This window comes from Pithys albifrons, chromosome 4 (assembly GCF_047495875.1).
Source record: "Pithys albifrons albifrons isolate INPA30051 chromosome 4, PitAlb_v1, whole genome shotgun sequence".
NCBI classification, from domain to species: Eukaryota; Metazoa; Chordata; class Aves; order Passeriformes; family Thamnophilidae; genus Pithys; species Pithys albifrons.
In genome coordinates, this window is record NC_092461.1 from 41,492,755 (window position 1) to 41,519,380 (window position 26,626).

Genomic DNA, 26,626 nt, shown 5'->3' on the forward strand with positions numbered 1-26,626 from the left:
TGAAGACCAAATCAGCTATTGGAAGTAAAGCTAAAATTAATTATATTAAAAGCTTTTGAAAATAGTAGATACTCTCAAGACCTTTGCAATTGTCTGATTTAACAGACAATGAAAATGGAAATGGCTTGGAAGAGCAACCTCAATAGACATGTCCTTTGTCATCAAACCATGACAAATTTATTAAAATCAGAAGTGATAGATTGTTACAGGAAGCTTTATAAAATACAGGGAAAGGAGTTTCCACATTTCAGAGTCAATACATAAGAAAAGGAAGTCAAAACAGATCACATACAGAAAAACATTCTGGTTTCCCAGAATTTTTGCAAAAGAGAGAAGACGTTTATGATATAAAAGAAGTATGTTATTTTATGTAATTTCCAAAAATTCATTCTTTAGTAATTCCAATTTAATTTTAGCTTTTCTTGTCAAATCCTAAAGTGGGACACTTTGACTAGTGTCTGAGACAACTGACTGTATTTTAAAAGGGATCTGAAAGAAGTAGGAAGAGGTTACTCAGTTTCTTTTTTCCAAATATGACCCATTCCTTCTACAGTGCTTTTGAAACATATAAGATGTATAGATATGAATCATGTTGAAAAGGGATTTAAATGTGATATACAATCAATATATTCTGCACAGAGACAGTATATGATCAAATGTGATGTTACACTGCCCAAAGAGAAAAAGAGAGAGCTCAATAGGTAGGAAAAAAAAGTCTTATAGTGTGTTCGTTGTAGAAGAATGAAAGACAATTCAATAAGCAGGGTGAGTCAAACACAAAACTTGGGGATTCAGAGCTCAAAATGGAGAATAACATTAATGGCATTCAGTGCATAAATGAAAAAACAAAGCCAAGTGGTATTAATCAGACATACCTGTAGATCATCAAGACTAAGGTGTTCTCTGAACCATGAAAAGGAGTGAAAGCCTATCAAGCAGTAAGACTGCGCTGGGGTGGCAGCTAGAGAACAGCATATAAATGCAGCAGATGTGATTAGAAAGAATTAGAAAGGTAAAGAGAAGTGAGAAATGCTAATCCCTTGACATCTCAGTCCATGTAAGCCCAGGAGGAAACAAAACATGGAGAATGTGAAAGAGCCCCCAGAAGTATAGTTCCAACTGGGAGACAGCACAACAATCACACAGAAGGACTAAGATGATATCTTATAAACCTTCAAAGTAATTTCTTACTGTTTGTCTCTCTCATTTATCTTAGCTAAAGAGTACTTGTAGTTACATCTTCCCATGTGTAATCCAGCAGATCCACTGCTTTTCTCTGATGCCACTTAATACTAAGTGGGGGACTGGACTGAGAGGAACCAAACACAACATACACACTATTCATAGATGAAACAAAGAGTTTCCATCACTTCCTCTCTGAGGAATGACTGTAAGAGTTCAATGGGAGGATTCCTCATTGCCTCCTCCATAACTCTCCCATAAAAACAGTCCTTGAGACCGAAATCTGTCCTGCCTCCCAGCAAGGTATTAGATGGTGTTCACACAGACTCACTTCATCATAGGAGAATAATTTTCCATTGTAACCAACAAAGGGAATAGACAGAAGTAAAAGTGACTGAAGACAGCTAAAGCAGGTTCTCATCCTGACCCCCACTTCAAAGACATTCTGAACTCCATGAGACTTCAACTTGCATTCCAGAGGCATCTTTCACAAAGTACTACATACTGGAATCTGCCCAGATGTATCCCTGCATGATATTGGTGGGTGCTACACGGGCACAAACCTGAAATTGGCTCATGTGGGAAACCCAAAATGGCCATTGGGCTTACCTGCTCCTACCTGCAATTGCTGTTCTTGAATGAAACTGACTGAGAACTCAGGACACCAAACACTCTTCCTATTCATCAGTATAACACACATACACACTAGTACCTCTGCTCTTCTGACCTAAAAATACTAGTCCCTGAAATGAATAATTGCCTGCACTAGAAAATTATTTTTATGTGTTTTGTGAGTATTTATAGGTTAATACATACTTGGTAGGCTGGGATACCAGGGCATCCTTGTGCAGTCTGTAACATGGGTAAACATTAAATGTACCAGGTTCCATTGAAACCCCTTCCACAGATGAAAACTCCTTTTCAACCAAACCAAACATTTCCATCATTTTAAATCCTGAAAGGTATCAAAACATATATTTTATTAATTTAATACTGCATTACAGTAAACAATAAAAGACAAAGCTAATTGTATCATAGGGTTTCATTCATCAATTTTTTAATACCTATTAGCATGAAGGGAAATTTATTGTCTAATATTCTGAAAATCATGTAATGAAAATGATTCCATAAATAAGAAATGAAAATGAACACAAAAAGACCATACCTGCAAAATTATTGCCATCTTTAACAACCAATGGGCAGGCTGAAAAAGAAGAAAACATATTTAAGGATACAAGAAATATCCCACTGGGTCAGAACACTAATGCACTCAGCCTTGTACCCAGTACTCTACCCTCAACAGCAGCAAAAAGAGATGCTGTTTAGGAAGGGCATGCAAACCTGGCCACCTGACCACTCCATTCAGCTGATACTCCTCAGGATCCACAAGGGTTATAGCAAAGTTAATAGGGGGTACCTCCCTGTGTGTTCCATATATAATATCTTTTTATGGATTTATTGCCCATGAATTTGTCTAATCCTTCTATGAACTTGCCTTCACAAACCTTTTAACAAATTCAAATTTGTTGAAAAAAAGGCAATAAATCTACTGACTCCTGCATTTAAAAAAAAAAGCATGTCTTATATTGAGTTTTGACCAAGTGTTCCATAATTTTCTATTTGTGAGCTTCTCCAGCCTAACCCTATCTTAGGTTCAATTATTACAGCTGACATTCTCTGTACCTTTTCAAACTCCACAACAGCTTTCATGAGCAAGAGAAACCAGAACTGCACACAGTCCTTAAGATGTGTGCATACATTTTAAATTGCTGTAATTCTGATTCATATTTTTCTTTTGGCAGGGAAAAACACACACTAATCTCTTTTAGAAAAGGTGTCCTGGACATTCAATAAGCCTTGAAGCAGCATGTCAGCAAAATACAGGATCCCAGGACACTCATATTTGAAAATCACTTTAAGAATACAAGCACAAGTTCCTAGTAAATGCTACTGTTTAGTATTCTCATGTTCAGCATTCTCTCTACCATTGAAAGTAGAGTTTATGGTCAAAATCTCAGAAACGATGGTTCACAAACAACATTTTTTTGTGCTTACCAGCTCTGATAACTCACAGTTTCATGATAACTCACAGTCCTGTGCACAAGAACTCACAATAATAAATTATTCCCATCAGCTGTTCACTGTCTACTTCCTGGCTTATATACAAGGCAATATCTTGTGAGCACACACCTAAAAGCACTGAATTACTGACCTCTATCCATTAGGTGTTGCTCTAGAATGTCTTCCCCTTAATTTTCATAAAGAGACTGAACTGTGGCTTTTTCACAGATTTCAGAATTTGGGTATGTTTTATGCTTTTCCTTTGGCTACAACTCATCTACTTTCTCTCATAATACAAACACGAATTATTGGCTCTACATTGAAAAATTAAACATGTGACTTGAGTAATAATGAATGTAGCTAATTGTACTCTTACAGAGGGTTAAGTACCCTAGAAAATAAAATGTATTAACATTTTATGATTCTGAACTGTGTTTCACATCTGAAATAAATTTTTGACAACCAGTGGCTACATTCTGTATTTACAGCAAAGAACCATTAATTATTTTGAAGTCACCACACCTTCCTTTCCATGACCTTTTAAGGAAATAGCATTAGAATAGCAGCAGTAAATTACATTAAAAAGATCAAGAATACCACATGATAGAAAATTATTAGTTTTAAACCCTCCAGTATTTAGCAGTTATTTTAGAAGCAAATATAATCAAAATGGCTAACTTGCTGATGCAGTTTCACAAACAAAAGTGATCAGCTCATCTTCAATCTTTGTAAAGGCATCAAAGTCATCCACAAAGAAGACATGTCTTTCACTGGGCTTGCTGCCAATATTCACTAACTCTGAATAGTCGGCATCAGCTACTCCAATAGCAAAAAAGCTGAAACCTGTAGAACAAAAAAGAACCTTCTTGTGAGTCATTCATTTAGAGAGGGGAATACAGAATGAACACTACTGTATTTGCACTGGCTTCTTTCCTTATTAAATACAAAGGTGGACATTTTATTACTATCCTACAGCACAAGAAAATTCATGTATGTAATCTAAAATAAAGCTAATACATTCTCTGCGAAATATTTCTTTTTGCTATCTTGGCTTAGTTAAAAAAGTTAAATCTTAAGCATTTTCTTGAAGATACATAAGAATACTCAGCAGTTTAAAGTTTTAGCATATGGTTAAATGATTTCCTACACAAAAACATCCATGTATCAAGTATATAATAAATACAAAGCAGAGAAATTAATTTCCTGTAGGTCCTTTACAGATTTTTTTCTGTTGTATATATTAATATATATAATATTTCAAGCCATGGTTCCCTCATGAGTGAACACTGAAATAAATACATTCTCATTTCATCAGCAACTTAACTGCACTGGTTGAATCTGTTTTATATATTCAGCATGAATATATTTCAAAATTTGAGCCTGACTTCAAAGATTTAAATGAAATGGATATTGTATCCTATATGTTTCAGGAGCAGCAAAATAGCAAAAAGGTTTTCAACATTTTCCTTTCCATAAAAGATGAGGGGAAAAAACCTCTCCACCTCAGGCTGAATCCAGTTAATGGGCATACTGTTCTTGTATGGCTCAGTCCCAAATTTACTCCAGTCAAGCAATATTGTCTTTAAGTCTGATTGAAGCCCAGGGGCATTCATCACCTTATGCAGTGTGTTCAGCATAACAAAACTTTGACTTAATAAATTACAACTGTATCTTCATGTCTCATCCAAGATCAGCAGCTCTTCATGCCAGTTGCTGTCATAGATACAAGTCAGTACCTGCTCCAGCCTCTCTCTCCTCTCATTGCACAGCACACTCAAAATGAAAATGTAAACAGAAAGTCGTTTTCCAAGGTGACACATCCCAGTCACAACTGAATCCTCACAATATGCCATCTCCTCTCAAGGTCGTTGCCAGTCTAATAGCTAATAATGCAACTGCAAAACTTAGCTGAGAGCTGAACAATTTTTCTTCAGCTTAGAGTTCAATTTATTCACAAACACAGGGTTTTCTTGGCTGCTACTTAAAACAAGTTATGCAAACTCTACTGTTTTGTGATATGCTTTATTTATGAAGGCACTACACTCAGCATCTAGCAACACAAGTAGGCAGCCAAGCTGGACAACCACCCTGAGTTTCAGGAATCAGTGATATACACCAGGAACTTCACAGCTGTCAAAGCTAAAGCACAAATTTATTCTCAGATAGCTTCACATTAATAGGAAGATAGCTTTTTTCCTTGGCTCCATTAGTTTTGTTTCATGTGACACACTGTGCCCTTTGGGTTTTCATACAAACCTCTGCTCCAATTAAAAGAGTTCTTAGACTTACAACACGGTGCGGCTACTTAAAGGTCTAAAAATGGTGCTTTAAAAAAATTCCTAAAGGTAATTAGTGTAATGTGAGAGCAGATCAAAAACATTAAAAGAATACATAAATGAATTTTCAAAGGAACTCTTGTAGAGAAAATAAAATAGTTCAGTTTGCTCATAACCACAGAGCTACACTTTATAGATGACAATCCAGATTCTCAGGATCATATTCCCCAAATTCTTCATCCTGGGAGCAATTCCATTGATTACCATGTGATTTTAGCACCGCTGCCAAAATTAAAAATACTGCCATTAATCAACAAATATATCCAGAATCTAACCATATCCTAGTGTTATTCTGTCTTTCTCAGCAACTGCTGTTTTCTTTGGACTTGAAAATCTTCCTGGAGGAAAAGTTACCCTTATCTCATGCCCATTAAATAGATGCAATTAACGAGGGGAAAAAAAGGAAATGTGAGCAGTTCTTAAAAACTACACATTTTACCATCTAGTTGCATTTCTCTGGAGACTTTGTTCACATCATCCTGTGACCGCCCATCAGTAATGACAACCAAAACCTTTGGAATGCCCCTTCTCATGCCTGCCTCTCTGGTAAACAAGACTTCTCTTGCATGTTTAATGGCTTTGCCTGTAACACAAAAATTGACAACACACTTTCACTGTATATAAATCCAGTTTCTATTGGCTTCTCATATTAGATGTTACACATAAAAAGAGCAATCTGCTGCATCCTAGGCAGTCTATCAATTAGTACATTCTGTAGTTATTAAAATCAAGATTTAGAAAAGTTTAATTTTGACCCTATCCTTTGAAAATTTTATGGCTTCCAGTTTTCAATACAGAAGGTGAAGACCAAGAAAATGAAATGTGTGGGTGTCCTGGTTTCAGTTGGAATAAAGTAAAATGGTTTCTTAGTTGTTTATACAGTGCTGTGTTTTGGATTCAGTGTGAGGATAATGCTGATAACACATGGATGTTTTGTTGTGACTAAGCAGTTTTTACCTCGAGTCAAGGCTTTTTCAGTGTCTCATGATCTACTAGCAAGGAGCTGCACCAGAAGATTAAAGGAGAGCATGGCCAGGACAGCTGACCTGAACTGGCCAAAGGGATATTTCATACCATAAAACATCATGCCTAGCATATAAACTAGGGAAGTTGGCCAGAAGGAGTCAATCACTGTTTCAATGGGCTGGGCATCTGCCGGCAGTTGGTGAGTAACTGTACTGTGTATCACTTGTTTTTCTTGGGTTTCATTCCATTCTCTCTTTTTGTTGTCTCTCTTTTCATTACTATTATTATCATTATATTTTACTTTATTTCAGTTATTAAACTGTTCTTATCTCAGCCCACATGTTTTCCTCTTTTCTGATTCTTCTCCCCATCCCACCAGGGATAGGGGCAGGGTGTGAGTGAGTGCTGTGTATGGTATTCAGCTGCTGGCTGGGTTAGAGATAACAAAACCCTCTTTTCTGGATTGTAGGGCACAGTACACATAACAACTGAGAGTGCCATTGCAGTAAATGGAAAATGTGTTATTTTGATAATACTGACATTGGATGTAATGCAACAGCTGCAAGAAATTTCTGTGTAGTCTGCAAATGATAAAACATACAGTTTTCAACATACAGTTTTAACCCTTTCAGGACTCATCCCTAATGTCTTCTCATCAGAAAGCTATCCTAAGGGATTAATTAAAATGCAGCCTCATTCAGTGAACAGACATCTTCCCACATCCCTGTCTTAAACATGCCACTGAGGCTTAACTGTCCTGGCTTACAACCAAACAGACCCTCCACTCTGTCCAGATTTTGACGTGCTATGCAAGCTCTGTCCTCACCCTCTCTCTCCTCCCACTTTTCTATTCACTTGCCAAGCTGACTTTGTATTACTCCCCATTCCACCTTACACTATCTTCAAACTCATTTCCTTTTGCCCAGCTGCCTCTTCCCCTGCCTCCCTCATTCTTGCCATCACTGGTGGTCAGTGGGCTGAATATGCAGCAGTAAGGGCTGAAGAGTGTAAACTACAGATTGCAAAGACTTTTTAATTTCAGTGCCCAATCTTTCATCTTCAGTGAGGAGATATCATGTTCTCACTGGTTTTGCACTGATTAATTAAACCACTCAGCTAATAGGATAGAAATACTGCATAGAGAGTAGCAGGAGAAAATCTGCATCACAATCATGACTTTTCTTACCTGTTTTTGTATTTCCTCCTTTGTAGGCTATTCGCTGAATAGCTTCAAGAAGAGTCTCTTTTGTTTTGTATGCATTCAATTTAAATTCTGTCCTGGGATCATCACTAAACTGAATTATTGCCACCTGTGCACACAGAAGATGTTCATTACAAAGCACCACCCAGTGCATAAGCAAAAAGCAAGGTGAATCTGAGCATTTAAAACAAGGATTTATCTTGCAACTTTGCTTCATCCTTCAATTGAAGCCAGATTTTTTTTTTCTCTTTAAGAAAGCTTTCACTAAATAAAGTTTAATTTTACTCTCTGCAGCCTTGGCAACCATCTAACGCTTTCTGGTTTCATTTTGCAGCAAACAGGATGAGAAAGGTAATACCCGCTTTGGCAAAGCACCCTCAATCAGGCCCCAAAGCAAAATCCTGGTTACAGCTGCTCACACTTGTACAGTTACTCACACACAGAACTGCAGGAACTTTATTCAGTCTCCACAAATTAATATCTGCACATATGTAACTTAAGCTTGGGAGCAAGGCTGAAGCAAGTAATAGAAGGATTCAAGAACATATTCTGAAATATTGCCTCTCTCAAATACAGGAGTTCAGACCTTGAACTTAAATACTATACACTAAACCCCTACAACTCACAAAGCATACATTGAATTTCATATTCTGTAAGTGGTGCCCTTGATTTAAAAGGAGCTATTATGCTTAAGCTTGTGTCTAAGATTCTGAAGCACCATGAATTGTATTCTGGGAAAACAGTTGTATAGCAAGAAACGGTAAAAACTAAGTATTCTTCAGGGTTTTTAGAAGTTAAAATATATTTCCAATGCAAACCCACACCACATATTATATAGGTAACACTTGAAACACTAATATATATTTGCCAATAATTTGTTCTGGAGCAGATTCAAACATCTCTCTAAACAAATACATAAATAGAACAATCATTGTAAATACTACATTTTATTTCAAACACTGTAGATTCTGTAGAGCATGTGATTTTAAATAAAAGAACCTTTACTTTCCCCTACCAATGCCATTTGTAGATTATTTAGAAATAAACATCATAGTGAGTACCAATGCCAAAAACATTAACACAACATAATTGTCACTAGAATGGTTTAGAGGAGACTGAAACGATACTTAGCCTTCATGCTGCCAAAATTCATATCAAGAATTTTACCATATGTTGTGCATAAAAAGATATTGGAAAAAGATACTGTCCTTAAGCAGTTTATATCTTCACAAGGCCTATGAAATTATGTCAGTTACTTTTTGATTCATTTTACTTCTGGTCTAAGTCTAAAAACAGCCTGCCAAGTCCATGCGCCCTCCATCTCTCTACAGGTTGATTACCTGTGTTCCATCAGGACCAATTTTATCCAAAGCTCCAACAGTACTGTAGAGAAAGTTTATTATTTTATTGAAATTGTCATCTCCAATACTCCATGACCCATCCACCAGGAACGCCAAGTCAGCTTTGGCTGCTTTGCACACTGAGAAAGAAAAGCAAGTATTTTGGAATTAGAGCAATGCTTCAACTCCTCAAGAAATCTCATAAACTACTTAGGAAAATGTAACTGTCATGAAAAGTCCTTGTTTAATGTTAGTTAGTAATGCTTTAGCAAATAGACCTTCTGGCATTGACTTCGGTGCAGGTGTAGAACCAGCTGAGCTCTGCAAGGGGTGAACTGTCTGCGCTGACAGATATTATCATAGAATACATTTCAAGGCCATCATGGTTCTTTAAAGTCTGGCTAGATGTTTTTATTTAGGTTTTTAAGTAAAACCACACATGAACTTACACAATGCCAGACTCCTAACATCACACAGTAAGCAAGATTAGAAAATCTCAACTGTGGAAGTTCCCAGAGATAAACTAGTTCATTCAAAATGTTACCCCAGTTTTGTAGTATCTAAATCACTTCAATTGCACCATGTAGCAGAAATGCAGGTTTCACCCATCTTATCTTATTCTAGCACGTTCTTATGCAAAATGGCCTGCAAGAGCTATACACTTGCTCACGCAAGTTTCTCACTGTATCATTGGAACTGGGAACTTTCAACGTTCCACAGAATCCAAGTCTACGCTTGGGCTCAGAAGCAAACTGTCCAAAGCAAAGGTATGTTTTTCAATATATTTGGCCTTGAAGAAAAATGTTCATCTACATCCAGAGAATGGGATGGGAAGACCCATACCAGTATTTGTCATTTTCTGTTGATTACTCCTTGTATAACAAAAAACCCTCAACATCTGCTGCTATGCAGTTATAAACACACATGCAAGGTCTCTTTTTCCCCTGTGGTTATGGGTTAAATTCTCAATTACTACATGCCAGTTTGGTTCACTGACTTCAAGCTGACATATTTGATCCTCGGTCTTCAACAATAATGTTCCTTTCACCGAAACATGAGATACTGAACAAAACAATCCATGTTCAAATAATAATAGAAGGAAGTCTGCATTTAAAAAGTTGCTGAACATGGCCAACACTTTTTGCATTACCTGAAGTCATCATGCAGCTTTAGAAGTTCAATTATCCTAGGATGTCTGCTTCAGTTGCAAAATACATATGGTTTAGGAGTTTTGGAAAAAGAAAGTCTCATATATTAACCCTCCTTTCAGCAAATTTCAACAATACAATAATGATGTCAGAATTTTGGCTCATTAAATTTAATCCAGCTGTCTTAACAGTGTTGTTGTAGCAAATGCATTTTGAGATCTGCTTTCCACAGGTCTAAAATATTGTCCGAAGCAGAAAAACACTGCATCAACACCTTAAAATTACTATAAATTCACACATGCAGAACTCACCCTCTTTTGCAGGTGGGATTGTAGGTGGTGGAGGTGGTGTTGAAGGTGTTGTTGGTGGTTGAGTTGGAAATGGTACTGGAGAATAAAAAGAAGGAATATTCAAGCATGTTTAAAAGCCCAATATATTCTTTCTGTAATAAACACAGCATTTTCTACTCATCTCCACATAAAAAATTCATTAACTCTGACCCACTAATTATCCAATTGGAGATAAATATAGTTGTGTGCAAGTAATGTCCTCCTCTTCTGACCACCTGAAAAAGAATACTACTATTTCAAAACAATGAATGGCTGCATTTCAGCATGAATGATACAATGATACAACTGAACCACTACTGGAACTGCCCCTTTTTGAGGTTGCCCCAGTATAGCAGGCCATGTGACAGCCTACTCTTGACCTAGAATCCATAATACACTTCTAAAAGTTTTTAAAAATTTAAAACCACAGCCAGTCCTCAGTAACAGAAGGTAGGTCTTTATGCACCCTGGAAGAAAGGAGATATTAATCCTGCAATCCAAAATACAAAGACAGAACGCAAAAGCAAGCCAGTGCCTGCACTCAGAGCAGGTCACAGTCTGCCCTGATCAATATTTTTCTGAATTTGGTGAAGAACCTTGTCATGTTTCCATGTAGAAACACAGCTCCAACTACCACTCTACAGGACTGTGGCTTGTTGCCTTCAGCAACTTCTATTAAGGTTACGATACTGAGTTCCTGAACGCATCCTTCACTCTTCTCCTGAAAGTTAACTTTGGATGACAACCTTGAGGAGACTAAGCTGAATACCCAATCACTCACTGACAGCTTTGCTGAATACAAGAGCTCTATTTAGTGGCTTTCAACACAGCCCAGCTGAATTCTCAGAGATAAATGTGCATACACTGACTTCCACAACTCTGTGTGAGGAAAAGCTTCTACTTTTGCTCAAGGGCATTTTCCCCATTTTTATTCTATGCATTTAGCATAAAAAGCCACAGGTGACAGGATATCAGTCCTTCAAGTAAGACTAAACCTGTTATCTGCTATTACACATAAGTTACATTTATAGAGAATGGATAGAGTTAGATATGACAACCTGAGAAAAGGCACTTACATTTGGGAGAGATTAGTGCAAACAAGAGTCATTACAAGACTCATGTCCACATCCAAGTGGACTCCCACTGCAGCCGATGGGGAGTTTCCCACTGACTTCAATAAGATAAATGTCTAAGACTGAACCACCTACAAGGAACTAATGCCCAGGACCTTCGTGGCCACAGCAACAAAGGATCAGACCCATTTAGGAAGGGTAACAACTGCTGTAAGGTGACTTGAAAGGTTGACTTGAAAGGCTGCTCGCAGCACCAGAGGTACAAGCCACCCTGAAGATTTCCTTTCTTTGAAGAGTTTTCCTCTGAGGTGATACAGTAATTTGTCTGCATCACAAACTACCTCTCTCAAATGGACAAACAGGCCAAGTTGTGTTCTTCCTCGTGCCTTCTAACTCCCTTGACTGCAGAGCACACTAAATACATTCCCTGAAACAGCTGGGGAAGCTTGGCTTGTTCCTCACTGCTCTGAGAATGAGCCCTGGACAATTGAATAGTGGAGTCATGCACCTGTGCAAGTTTTTCCTATGTGAAACCATAAGTGTGTGAGGAAAAGAAGAAAAGTAGAAACATTATCTACCCCAAGAGAAAGGTAACAGCATTGTGGTGTATAGCAATACAGCATGAGAAGAAGAGCACCACTGAGACTGGAAAGAAAGATAATAATGAAGTATTCATTCTGTTAGTTCCGTATTTTGTTTTGCAGTATTTTGAACTCAGAAGAGCAGGATATTGCCTTCATAAACAGCTGTGAGGTTTGTTGTTTGGGGTTTTTTTTATCTGTCATGTGTCACTGAGAATAAAAATAAAAAAGGTTGAATGTTTGTTTTAAAACACAGAAGTAGATTGGGTATCCAGGTCTCATGTACTTGTAAATTATTCAAATTTTACTAAGTAACTAGAGCTGCAGGACATGAAACCTTCACTATTTCCTTCATTTTTCTGTATGTTTTCCCCAAAGTCACAGATATTCAGAGTATCCTGCAGTGGGACATCTTATGAAGAAAGTTAAATCCTTCCTGTTCCATTCTTATTAAGAAGTACAACACAGTTAGTGAAAGTGACTTCACAAGTAATTCACACCAGTGGTATAAGATCCCGCACTTCTATGGAGGAGTCACAGTGTAGCTGAAAAATTAAAAGCTCAGCCCAAGGAAACTGTGTAGAAATAGCACATCTGCGGGTAAAGAGCAGAACACAAGAAGCAATCAAGCATTATCGCTGCTGGCTGCACTTTGCCCTATTTTACTCACACGTTGTCTCCATGATGCTTACAGCGGGGCCCTCAATCTCCTGAAGCTGTGTATGAACACTGATTTTATATTCAGTTCCAGGCATCAGCTCAAAGAAACAATGTCTAGGCGTCCCTCCACCCAGATTTACTTCTCGCTTTTTTCCATCTGAAATTACAAAAGAAACCATTAAATATTTGTTTTACTATTTTATTGAATAATGCAATTTAAATCCTAAATAAGAAGAGCATATGACAGTAGATGAAGGGCAAGTGGTTGACATAAATTGAAAAACTACATGCTGCCTTATTTTCAAAAATTCAGCTAAGTGCAGAAGCGTCTGTAAAATTTCATTCTTTGTATTAAATACGAGTTGAGGAATGTGTCAAACATCTTCAGGAAAAAGAGATGATTTTCGCTCCACTAAAATTAATAAAACCCACTAACACTGTTATCAATGGGCTTTGGATCTGATCCTAAGTTATCAGTATAACGAGGAATTCTTGCATTATATAATTCTGTGGCATCCTTTGTCAGTGCCTCTGGTTCTTGGAGTCTGTAATGTGCTTAGTAATTGCAAAAGACTGAACGAGATATTGTATTTCAATTTCCACTAGTAACCACTTAACAAGATAATTAAGGAATAGTATTTACAGAGTTCCAAAACTAATTCTTCTAAATTCTGAATTGAAAAACATATTGGCAATGGAAAAAGCCCAGGTACTAGGAAAAAGGATAAGGCATGTTTTATTAATAAGAAAAACTTCAGCACATTTCAAAATCTGCAGCAGAAAGAAGTGAAACACAAGCAACTGATCTTGCATTTTACAGCGAATATACAAAAAATGCCAATCGGTCATTCACTGCCAAGGCAAAACCACCTGATATTTAGCAGATGTTACATTAGTATAGAAACAATCACTCCCTGAACAAGACACACAACCTACCTGACAATCAAATCCCATCATGATAGATGTTAATAAGGAACATTTGTTCACATTCTAGGTCATCCTGTTCTCATTTGAGTGCTTTCAGCTCAGTTAAAACAATTACGGCAGTTCTATATGAAGAAAGCAGAATATTGGCTAGCTCCCAGATGAGAAGGAAGTCTGTGCTGTCTTGTGCCAGCCAAGATCTCTGCTGTCTGAACAGCTTGTCTGTATTCCAGGTCTTCAAACAAACCTTATTGCCATCCACTTGGCATTCCAAATAAAGGTCTTTTTTTTTTTTTTTGCCACCAAATCAGTATTATTTTTCATGATACCTTTATGCCATTCAATGTTACTACCTGCATTTGTCTCAAGTTATCCAGGGTTTTAAATTATCACCATTCAAAATATCACTAATGTCCACCCGGGATAAGAGAATTAGCCTGCACTAATAGTGACATCCCCATAAGGTCTTCTAGCTATACTTGAGAATATGTAAGATGGAAGAGGATGCAATTTACCATTTACATAGTCCATGACAAAAGCATCAAGACAGCCTTGCATGGCTACATAAAAATATGTCAAGTTTGTCCAGAAGAGCAACAATCTACAAGCTTTAATGAACAAGTAACAGAAAGAGAACAGACAAAACTGGACATGGTTCTGACCTGTGAGTATGGTTTGGATTCAATTAGCACTTTTCTTTCCCTTCTGCCCTCCTCTCTTGTCCATCCTAATCCTACAGACCTATTGTTGGTGGTTTATTTACAGACTTAGATGTATTCAGTTCATCCTGTATCCAGCTTCTGTTCCTCACACCAGTGAAAAACTCAGATAATTGCCTATCTTCTACTGCCAGATCAAAGTCCCTTCCATAAAAAGCACAAGTAATCAACATCTGTTTGATGCAAAAGGACAGGAATGCTACTTCTAGTATTGAAAGTTTCAGTGTGCACCCAACTGTCTTGTGTCCATCATTTCTAGTATTTCAGAAGTCAGTTTCCAGGTCTGACTGCACATGATTTCTTAGCTATGCAACTCAATTCTCTGGATTGGGCTGTAGCTGCATCTCAAGTTATTTTGTAACTTACCCACAAGTGACTCTATAACTACCCTGTATGCAGTAGCATGTCTGTGAAGCTGCCACTGAGCACACAGACTGGTCATGCGGACTTGATAGGAATCCAAGTTTGTCACACCCAGGTACACTGAAAATTAAACATTAAAAAACAGTATTTATGCTTCTGATACATATTCAAGAATAAAACCAAAATAACTAGAGTGAAATACATGTGCCAATTCATTTTTAACTAATAATTTCCATAGCTGCTTAAAAAAAATCAAGAAAATAAAACAGAGAATTTTAAAAAAAGTGAATCTCTAAACCAAAAGTTTGGAACTTTAGTTGATTTAGTTAAGACTAAATAATGAAGACTGCTACAAAATTCAGTTACTAAAAACAAGTATACAAGTATCATAATAGCAGAAGCATTTCTGTCAAAATCTAATTTCCAACTGAGCTTTAGATACATAAAGACCAAATAATATTACATATATGGAGCCAAAAAAAAATAAACTAGATAGACTTTTCATTGAGCAAATTTATATCTACCATTAGGCAAATATATTTTTGGCTGATAAATAGTATCTACTTTATGGCCCTTGTCTTGCTAATGTCTAGCAAATCACTTTAAAGCCTTGACACAGTCTCATAAAAAAGGGACCTTCATTTCAGCAAAACAATTTGCACGAAACTGAGAAACTCTCCCACATGAAAATTTCTTCAGAGAGCTTCACAAAGCCATAGTTATAATGAAAAACAGCCTGTAGAGATCTGAACAGCATGAAATCATTCTTACAGGTTTTGGCTACGCCTGTCAGGGCATCGCTGAAGCCTGTTGAGTATGAAGCAAATACTTTAACACTGTACTCCGTTCCACTGAAGAGATTTAGAATGAGAATGGTATTAATATCATCCCCTACAAAGGTCTCCAATGCAGGACCAGGAACTGCAAAAAAAATGAAATAAATTAGAAAATCATTTCTAATTTATAAATTAGAATTAGGCACATTCAAAAGTTGTGCTCCTAAAGTTACTGCTATTTTTTGTCCCTTTTTTTTTAATCATACACAAAAACAAAGACATTCTTCTCAATCTTTGCATGGATAGAAGACACAACACACTTGGAAAATTCAGCAATGGGATTCATTAAGGCAGAACTAGACACTGGCATCTGTTAAGACCCTTTTGTTCTGCTTCAGCAACTTACTACTGCTCTAAATAGGCAGCCAAAGATCTCCTCAGTCTGATGGTGTGCCAGGACCAACAGGGGGGACAGCAAATGCCAGCCACAATATAGTCCCTCAGGGGTTCTATACAACAGCACCATTTAATACTGTGTAAAAACGATAATGAAAATAGAAAAGAATAAAACTTTCCCAAATCAGAACAGCAAACAGCTCCTTTGTCATCTCCCCACGTTGTTCTGGATACACTTCAGAAACCAGGCAGCAGTATTGTCTTTGGACACTATTTTAGTCCCTTAATGACCCCTAATTTTTGTTTTGCTCTCACTAGAGGACCCTGTTTTTCTAAAGAAAAAAGTTTGGATGCCTTGTCCAGCTGCAATGTGCAGGTGGGCAAAGGATGCAGCACAGACAAAATGGGCAATGAAAAACATATCAAGTGTTTGGGAAGAAACAAAAACTTTGTATTGTGACGGAAAGGATGTTGAAGAATAGGCGAACACCGAAGAGAGGAATAGGAAGAGAGCAAAGACAGTCTTTGAAGTAAACAGTCAAGGGAAAATGACATGAAAGACAGATTGAAAGAGTTGGGATTGATCAGCCTGAAGAGGGGAAGTCTAAGGGGGGAAATCTGACTGCTGCCTACAGCTACCTTACAGAAAGTGATAGAGAAGACAGAGACAGAATGTCTTGTGAGGAAAACAGGAAAATATAAGAGAAAACAGACAAAATCTGCAACATGGAAATTTTTTTATTAGATATTAGGAAAGACACTTCCACGGTGACAGTAGTCAAAAACTGGAAGAGATGCTTACAGCGGGTTTAATATCTCCATCCTCAGAGATATTACAAACTCAGCTGGACAGAGTCCAGTGAAACCTGTTCCAAGCTGGTCCTGTTTTGTTCAGGGAGTTGGAGCAGATTATCTCTAGAGGTCCCCTCCAACCTGCATCATTCTGTGACTATGAAACTTTCACATTCAAAACCCAAGGAAGTACCACTTTCAAGGCTGTAACAGCAACTGATAGATTTAAAGACAAAATTCAGTAAAAGGTGATGTCAAGACATCGTATAGTCAGAAGCAACCACAAAAAGAAATCAGTGTGAAAACTCACCGTTGATTGGTTTGTAGACAACTCTGTAACCCATTGTTGTTGATGGTGGGGCATCCCAACTGATACGCAATCTGTTGTACCACTCATCTGAGACACGTAAATTTCTAGGAGCAGACAGGGGTACTAAAAGGAAATCAAACTGAGCTTTTACAAGTTTATCTCATACAAGCACATACAGAAATATCAAGACATGCAAATAAAAATAGTGTGATACCCAGTACTCTCAGTTTTACAGGTAAAAGTACCAGGATGAAACCTTTAATCAAATTCATCCTTTGAATCACACAATGGATTAATTACAAACTCTGATCAACAAACAATGATTTTTGAAATTAATTCCAAGCTTTGTCAGTACATTTTTTAAAAATTATCTTTTTTTCCCCTGAAAATGTAAGATAATGTAGAGATAATTATATATTATATAGTTTCTTCCAATCCAAGTGCACTAAAGTTTTTAATGTAAAATTCACGCTCTTTTGAACGCTTAACCCTGTCAAATGGAATCAAAGGAATTATTTAGAAATTATTTAAGTCTCTGCACAAATAGCAGTTCAATTTAGGCAGAAATTATGTAAATTAAGAGAATAATTCAATAAAATTATACTATTATGACTAGCAGTGCACAAAGAAATTTTTTACAATATCCAGTAGAGAGGAAATGAAACTATATCTGAGTAATCTTTTGGTACTTGGTCAGAGCTCTAGAAATAATTCAACACTTTTATAAAAAGTTCAGCAGCATTTTTAATGACCTTTAGGAAGTAATGATCTCACAGAAAGGAAAATCTAACAATACAATGGTTGGTTTGATATCATCTCAGCAGGCATTGTTTATCTTCTGTATTAGTTGGCTTGTCCTTGGTGGGTTAGTTATCAAGGACTTACCAGAGTTATTATTCAAAAGGTTTCTGCAAACTCACAGTATCTGAATATAAAATACAACTTGTTGATTAGAAGAAACCCATTGGTTATAAATCAATCAACTGAGATTAATATAAACTTTAAGTTATTTAAGTTATGTAAAATAAGCCCATGTTTATACTAAAATACATTACTATAGCCAAGTAAAAAAGGCCACAAGAATAAGCCTTTCTTCAGGTATACCTTGGCCAAAGACAAGCAGAAAGTTTGTACTTACAAGTTTTGCCAGGAGCTGAGATACTGACTCCTTCTCCATCGGAATAGATGGGGGTTACAGTAACTTTGTATTCTGTATCAGACAGCAGAGGGTGAAGCAGAAGAGTGTTCTGTTTCCCAGGCACCATTACCTGAACAGTCAGAAAAAGCAGAAACCATCAGGCTTAATGACTTGAGTCAAAAGTCTTTTTTATCTTACATCATCTCTGACACCTCATTCCATTAGCATTGCTGTATAGCTTGCATTTTCAACGTTCTTGATTCTTTAAAGTAAAATAAAATAACTACATTATCCACATTTTTAATAGATCTACTGTTATATCCCCCCCAAAAAATAGAAAGCAGAATGTGTCCATAGGATAACAGAGTTTTATACTAAACCTACGAGCCACTACAGCTCCGTAAACCACTGGTATTATATGGATCATTAGTACTTCAACAATTTTACTGTGCAGACAAAATATATCCTCTAATTGTATTTATTCTATGACATTTCTAGATTTTCCAAAGATATGCTTATTAATAAAGGTTGATATGTTGTTTGGAGACAGAAAGTCTTCCCCGGAAGGAAGGAAAAGCAATTCATGAGATTGAGAAGCACTGAACTGGGCAGGAATAGATCATATTTGTCTCATCTGCATTTAGCTTGGGAAGAAGCAAATGAAGGTAGATATTTAGGGGAGGAAGTAGGAGTACATCCCACAAATATGAGAGGATCACAAACTGCTGTGAAACACGGAAGATCTGCAGCAGAAGTCCAACTAAACAACCTGCTAGAAGTAGAGAAGCTGCAGAAACTCCTCCAAGCAGTTTTTGGTGTTCCAGAGTACAGTAATTCCACTGAATTAAGTACAGTAAAATGTTTCCCCATAAGCAGCTAACTTCCAAAACTCTTCAATAGATTATTGTATTTAGCCAGAGCCTCAAAAACTAGTATCACAACAGCAGTGGTAGAGGTGCCAAGCAGAGCCTTGCAATTGCTCTGCTTGTCAGTAAAATTTTAATCTAGGAGAGCCACCAAAGCCTGAGTGGGAGCCACTGAGTGGGAGCACATGGAGTGGGCATGGTACAAAAGAGAAACTAGTCCTACATTTTCCTGTGCTCTGAAGTGATGCTTTTGGAAGCAACAGTGAATTCACGGTGATGAACGAATCCATCCCCCAAGTCAGGAACTGCACATATTTGGCATGAAGCTGAGAAAACCTTAAATCCTTTAAACTCAGGTGGAAAAAGCAGAAACTAAGTCTATAAAGGTATTTCTATGTTTCAAAAAAGACTTATGCATGTGATGATGGCAAAGTTTTGAAGCATATACTCAGACAAGAAAGGTCTTTCAACACTTCAGGATATATTTAAACTCCTTCTAATTTCAGCAAGGGATACAAAGAAGGAAATTAATCTGTACATCCAGGTGCTGAGACTTGTCAAAGAAGTGCTTCATTCTTTGACCAAAACTAGACTCAAACTATCTAAAAATTCATGTGCATGAAAGAGTCACATCTTCCATACATAAAACATACAAACCAAGTTGTTGAAAAAAAAAAAACCAAAACCCCAAAAACAACTAAACAAAAGCAAACAAACAAACAAAAGAAACCCATTCAAGTTTTTTTGTTTTTAGGATAAAGGATGCAACCATTAAGAACACTATCCTATTCGCAAGTGTATATCAGAGACCTTCTACGCACCAATATAGTTTTCAACAGTGAAAAACATTTTTGGCTTCAAGGAAGAAAAAAAAATGTGATCTTTCCAGTATGTATAGCACTCCCAAGAACATACATGCAATTAAGGGCTTGACTCTTCTGTATTCTATTCCATTTTCTAGTCACTGATTTTCAGCCAGTTGCATCAAGAATTATAAAACTTAATAATATTTTTATAGAAAGGGAGGAGTAACTGAAACTTATATTACTGAGATATAAGCCAAAAAACTTCAGCATTCACCACAGAACCATCACGCTATAGTACATTTAAGCCCAAATTCCAGAAAACCTCTGGGTTCTGGTGAAAAAAAAGTACTTAAACATATAAACAGTTCCCTAAAAACTGAACATCTGTGTTGTTTTATTGACATCTGTGTTGCACCTCTCAGGTGCTTGAAGCCACATGATAAAATGCATTCCTTCCATTTAAAGTGTGCTTAAATTTAAGTATAATCTTATATAATTCATTATTCAGTAAAGTACTTAGGCATGTGATTAATTTCAAAGACGAAAAATGGTTAACCTGTTTGCTGAATTGTGACCAAAGATAATAAGAATTGAAACTATACTTATGTATTTTGTGGAATTAGAGCCAAAGACCTACTCTATTGTACAGTTTCATAATTTTCTTTAACGAGCTTTTGAATCAGCTGTAGTATCCTTCTGATAGCCACAATTTGAATTATTATTTCTACAGCTTTAATTTTAGTTTTCCACTATGGTATATACTATACTAACATATAGTGAAGGCAAATTCATAAAGCATGTTCCCAGTCCAAGAGGACACCACTACACTGAAAATTCATTTTCAGGTTCTAGTTTAAAGATGGCTAAAAAGTGAGTTTTCAGCAGAGTCTCCTAAAAGATGAATGAAACCAAAATGTAAAAAGATGGATTCATATTTTTCTAGAAAAAAAGATACTCAACTAATCCTTTTTAATATTTTTATTGATATATTCTGCTATAGGGCCAAAAATGTCAGCTCCTTGACATCAAAAAGAATAACCCATATTTTTGATATAACTGTTTTATGAAGTAACTCATGTGCCAGACATAGAGGGAGAAAGATGTGCAGAGTATTTTTGCATTCTGTGCTATTTACTAGGAAAATAACATTGAAATATACAATTTAATTTTTAAATGTATCTACATAGAGCCATCCCAAAATTTTATAATTTAGTTTTGTGAAAACCAAGTGCTGCAATTCTAAGATTTCCCCCATTTAATTTTTTTTCTTTAAAAAGTCACTTGGCCTCACAGAATTCTGAAACTATCTCAAAAATTGTGAAATCTTAAAATAATATAGCTAGGTCTTTTTTGTTGGCTTGTTTATTTGTTTGCTATATGTTTAAAAGAGTACATGCTATACTATTCATTCTTTTAAATATTTTCCATTCTTTCCATTATATATTCTTTTAAATATTGTAATCTTAGGCACTTAAGTTAGAAAGTGCAGTCCTTATTGTGACATGTTCAGGTTAACAAGAAGTAGGAAAACTCTGCAATCAAACTTTAATAACAGGACACACTTAGGAAAACAGTAAAATTGCTGAAAGAAAACAAAAATTACTCAAGACTGCCCTGTACAAACATTAAGTGTTGTTTAAACACTATCTCAAGATAGAAAAAGGCCTAGGAGTAAAAAAATAAAATTAAAAGTAGAAAAATAAAAACCCCAACTTGGATGAATATAAAAAATACAGGAAAAAGAGGACAGCCAGTTAGTCTTTTAAGTGTGACTTCATTAAACATCTGTGTGACTGGGCCCTCATCTTACATTTGACTGCTCTTGCCTGCAGAGCAGCAGGTGCTGTTTGATTAGAACTTTGAAGTTCAATCCCACAGTAATACCAAACACAGATCCTTTACTAATTGCAACAAAAGTATCACATAAGAAGAGATCACATCTTAGCAATTATTAAACAAGCTTATGAAAGGAATTACAAAAGCCATACAGACCATTTTCACTGCTTCCTCAGAATGGTCACCCTTTGCAGTGAGATAGGTCACTCTGAACTGCTGAGCACTGTAATCTGAAATGTCCCACGTCACCCTCAGACTTGAGGTTGTTTCATCATCTATAACAAGATTTCTTATTCCTGTTCGAAAAACTGAGTAAAAAAATACTTAATTAATATTTTCTCAACTCTGTTTTTAGATTTAAAATAATTTTGATATTTTGCTAATGATCACCAGAATCTGCAAGCTCTACTGACATCATGGTGGGACTGCAGATCCATAGTGGAGCAAATTCATATAGTTCAGTCATACTTGGGCTTAATAACATAAAAACTGTAAACACATATTAAAATAATAGTTATCTTATACTGCCATTAACATGTATTATCCCATCTGCTTTGTTTATCTTACTTGGCTTATGAAGCTTCAGAATAATCAAAACTAGAATTCTACAGAAGAGAAATAATCCAGAAACATTGTTCTTTAAAGGTCAGTCTAATTCCAGGGAAAAGAAACAGAGCACTCAAAACTAAACAAAATTTTGAAGAGTTTCCAAGCTCATATTTGTAAAGGGAAAGATAAATTCTGAATTTTCCAGATGAGTGTCTGCACTCCTACATAACACCGCTGGTACCATTCAGAGTCCCTGCACTGTGTAAGGGGATGGCTCCTCGCCCACATGGGCATGAAGCTGTCCACACACAGAAGGTGGTGCAGGGCCACAACAACATGAACCTTTCACCAGTGATGTCCCTTCTCACCAGGAACTGGAGTTACCAGCTCCTCAGCTCTCTGCCTCCAAACCCAGCAGTGCCTGGGGGAGCCTCAGTGCTGTGTCTTCAGCATTTGAACTGATGACATTTGCTCTGCTTACCTGCCGTGGTGGGCTCAGAGGGTGTGGCACTGGTAGTAGTCAATGTGGAAGGTATTGTGGTAGAACTTGCAACTGAAAAACAGTACTTGGCTCACTAACAATTCAACAAAACATGGAAGTCACAGTATTTTTCTTGTATTTCTAACTATGACAATGAAACTATGTGTTCACACCTACAAGTACTCCACACACGCTTCAGGCATTTCAAAGACTACAAGGGAATTATTCATATAGTATCCATATTTTTGCAGGATTAGCACTCAGATCTACAGATAAGACATAATTATAAACTGTACAATTAAATAAGAATGCTTGTATTTTCCCATATTTCTATCTGAACTTTGAATAATAACTTCCACTTTGACCATTTGTTAAGGCTGACAGATTAAATAAATTGAAAGTATTTCAAGGGTTCTTTATTTCTGTCCAACTAAAAAACAGAAAGTACACTCAGTAACACTGGGCAATATCAGATTCATTTTGATAGGTAAGGGCTTCTTGCTTAACAGAAGGTTCAAGATTATGTCTGCAATTAAGTTACAAAAAATGAAATTTTTGAATTTACAGGTAAGAAATATAAAAAGAGACTAGAACAATCTTCCTGAAATACTGGCCACTGTTTTAATTATAAACCATAAAACACATTGTGCATGATTGTCAAGTTTTATCTTGGCTACTGCCACGTCAATGTCACAGGATGCCTGTGTAAGCTTTTTTTTGGACCATTATTTCAGTCAAGAGCAAATCTACCTCTATGAGTATAAATAACATAAATAAGAAAAGTTTATACTGAAAATGCCAAACATCTTAAGTGAAATTCCTGTAAATTATTTACTTTAAAACATTTAACACACATCCCTTCCAAAATCTGATATATGTTCTCACAAGGAACCCTGTTCAAAGACTAAATATTGAAATGTAGGATGGAAGAATATCTACCCAGATCCAAAGGTTATTAATACCACAGCTCAGACAGGAAGCCAAACCACCACTTTGATTCAAAGCCATCTACTTCATGATATTAAACAAAAATAAAGCAAAAAATACAGTCAGCAAAGCCCTGGTGCTTAACTACCACATTCTTCAATATAACAGCTCCACAAAGATGAACCATATTTTATATACAAGCTATAAGCATCAAATCTAATTCACTTAAACATTTTTAAAAATTACAATCAAGAGTTTGTCTTACATGTAGTCCCAAGAACAGCAACAACTTCACTTTCAGTTTCATCATCAAAAACTGCCAGCAAAGAAACTTCATATTCTGTGTTAGGCAACAACCCCTCTATAACATAACTGTCTGCGTCTCCATTCAGAACAACCTAAGTAACACACCGAGATTAAAGAAAATCAGTTCTGCATTGGATTAATTTACATTAATTGACTAAAACAAAAGAAGAAAAATGGATCCTCCTTTAAAACAAATTACATCTACATCCAGATCTGCCAAAAAATTATTACCTATATTGCAATAAAAAGTATCACAGAATAAATCTGGAAAGAATACTTAAAATGTATGGTCTCATGTAGTCACCCACAATTAATTGCTGATGTTGAACATATGTTTTGCTTTTATTCTTGAAAAAAACCACTACAATTGAAAACAATTAAAGCAACGTAACAGGGTATCTTAACTTTCATTCACATTTTTGCCGTTCAATTACTGTTATGACAAATGTATTCAGCACCTCCACAGCATTACAAAATGCTGTTTCTGTACCAGAACTGTAGTTTCAGTTATGGTTCCACACTTCTGAAAGCAACTTGAAAGAATATCTGCTGCAGACTTGGGGATTAGAAGAGATGTGCTGATGAGAGGCTTCCTATATGGTGTGAAGTTTTAAATAGTAATTTTCTGTATTTCTACCTATGACAGCAGCAGAAGATTCACGGGTGCAATGTTAACTGTAAGCAGAAGGTCTCTCTTCAGCCTTTTCTGTGTTTCACTTATTTTATTGGAAGATATCAACAGATGGGGAGGAGCTGGTGCAAAAAGAGTCTATAAAGAAGAGTGCTTCAGGAGCACGAGTAGTAATCATGGTGAAACGGGCTGACCAGTTTTGGAAATAGTTTTTAGGTTATGCAGACAGATGCTACAATAAAACAGCCTTTTTCCAGGTTAACACTGACAAGTTTTTAGAGGTGATCACTGTATACGCATCAAAGTTAGAATGATAATGGAAATCAAACAATAGATATGTGCTGCATAAAATCTCCCACAGCCATTAGCAGAAACAGCGAGACGCATCTCACTCTTCTAACTACCACAGGAGATTTCCTCAGTTGGTCCTGGGGAAAAGGGACCCACAAAACAATCACAGACCTTCTGAACTCAAATAGAGAAAATAAGAGAAGAAAGAGATGAGTTGGTGCGATGCCTTCCTCAACTATGAAGTAAGGAGTCAGGCATCCCCTGCTGCACACTTTCTGGCACAGATTTTCTTAGGAAAATTTCAGGAAAAAGTTTTGAGTGAAACTAGCTGTGCACTAGGTAGATATGAGTAATCCATTCCTTTTCAATTCTCCAGAGCTGTGAATTGAATCATTATAAAATATCTACAAATCGTTACTGTCTCACATGTAACTTTGGCATGTACTTTCGAAGGATCACTCTCCACTTCCTGTTAATTCAGCCCACAATAACCCATCACAAAGTGCTGAACTTTTAAGTAGGCAGGACAAAAAACAGAAACAAGCCCACAAGCATAACAGCATTCATTCTCTACTGTAATAAATGGTCACTCTCCAATATATTCTGGCTTTTTAGCTCTAACACCCCACTGAACCCTCCTCACCCATCAGCAGTGTGGGTGAAGTGAGATGAGAGGTGTGTAATTCACCACCACCCCCTGACCCCAGTCAGCTAATTGGCAAGTTGGGTCTTGGGAGAAAGACAGAGGGAGTGCATGTTGTTTCTCTGCATGACTGATCACTTAGCTGGGAAAGAAGCTTAAAGAGGCAACAGCCTGGAGGTATTGTGCTATCCTAGGCCTGACCCCATTAGAGAAGTCATGCAAGGAGAACAAGAAAGCAGCTTGGGCATTTTTAATATTTCAACATGCTAAATTATTAGGGCCTCCAGCAGTTCTTAGTGAATACAATGAACAAGTGGAACCTTAACAATTGAAATATTTCTTGATAATTTATTCTCACACTCAAAGAACAGAGATACCTTGAATCTCACTTTAAAAAAGCATATGGTTTGAAGGGGTTCACTGACAGTTACTCACTGGAACTTAAATAGAAATAAATCAGTTCATCTACACCAGAAGAAACTGCTAGGGGAAGACCTATGTCTACTCGCTCATTTGCCAGCTCCTTCTTTTCCCTGTTCTATCCTCTAATGTCTTTTTTGCTTGCATGAATACCTCTCATTAGGTGAAAGGGAGGAATGAATCCAGCTAAGCTAAATTTAAAGAAAAAAGTGACACTTAACCTAAGCTAAAAAGACTGCTTTCTGCCCTAATGGGTGACAAAATAATGCATGAAACCTAGGGCTAGGTGGGAAATATCATCTTTCCCCATGAGGTCTGTACCCAGATAAACAGTTTGCAGATGTGGCCTCTTTGCACACTGCTGATGCCAAGAGAGCAAGATGCACGAGAATCATTAAAGACTGAGGGGTACAAAAGAAGCCAAAATGATGAGTAAATAAAAAAAGGGAAAGAGGAAATGAGACAGACTATGAAAATTTGGGAAAGTGAGAGAAAGTGTCTGTCTCTGTCTGCTTGGAAGAAGATAACAAAAAAAAGAAAAGCTAAAGGTTGAAAAATCATTTAAAAATTCTGAC

The 26,626-nt window shown here is 36.7% G+C and overlaps 1 protein-coding gene across 11 annotated transcripts in view; it reads right to left on the minus strand.

Annotated features, from left to right (window-relative positions):
- Positions 1-26,626, minus strand: part of COL14A1 (collagen type XIV alpha 1 chain) — a 117,743-nt gene that overhangs the window by 35,209 nt on the left and 55,908 nt on the right. For all 11 annotated transcript variants that reach the window (XM_071553916.1, XM_071553918.1, XM_071553917.1 and 8 more), the window contains 15 exons: positions 24,026-24,158; positions 22,834-22,905; positions 21,960-22,111; positions 18,296-18,425; positions 17,158-17,280; positions 15,655-15,804; positions 14,887-15,003; positions 12,888-13,034; positions 10,546-10,620; positions 9,087-9,226; positions 7,732-7,855; positions 6,019-6,162; positions 3,922-4,086; positions 2,348-2,386; positions 1,999-2,137 (listed from right to left, as the gene is read on the minus strand). In XM_071553916.1, coding sequence (XP_071410017.1) covers positions 1,999-2,137; positions 2,348-2,386; positions 3,922-4,086; positions 6,019-6,162; positions 7,732-7,855; positions 9,087-9,226; positions 10,546-10,620; positions 12,888-13,034; positions 14,887-15,003; positions 15,655-15,804; positions 17,158-17,280; positions 18,296-18,425; positions 21,960-22,111; positions 22,834-22,905; positions 24,026-24,158 — 1,850 coding nt within the window. The remainder of the gene's footprint in view (positions 1-1,998; positions 2,138-2,347; positions 2,387-3,921; positions 4,087-6,018; positions 6,163-7,731; positions 7,856-9,086; positions 9,227-10,545; positions 10,621-12,887; positions 13,035-14,886; positions 15,004-15,654; positions 15,805-17,157; positions 17,281-18,295; positions 18,426-21,959; positions 22,112-22,833; positions 22,906-24,025; positions 24,159-26,626) is intronic.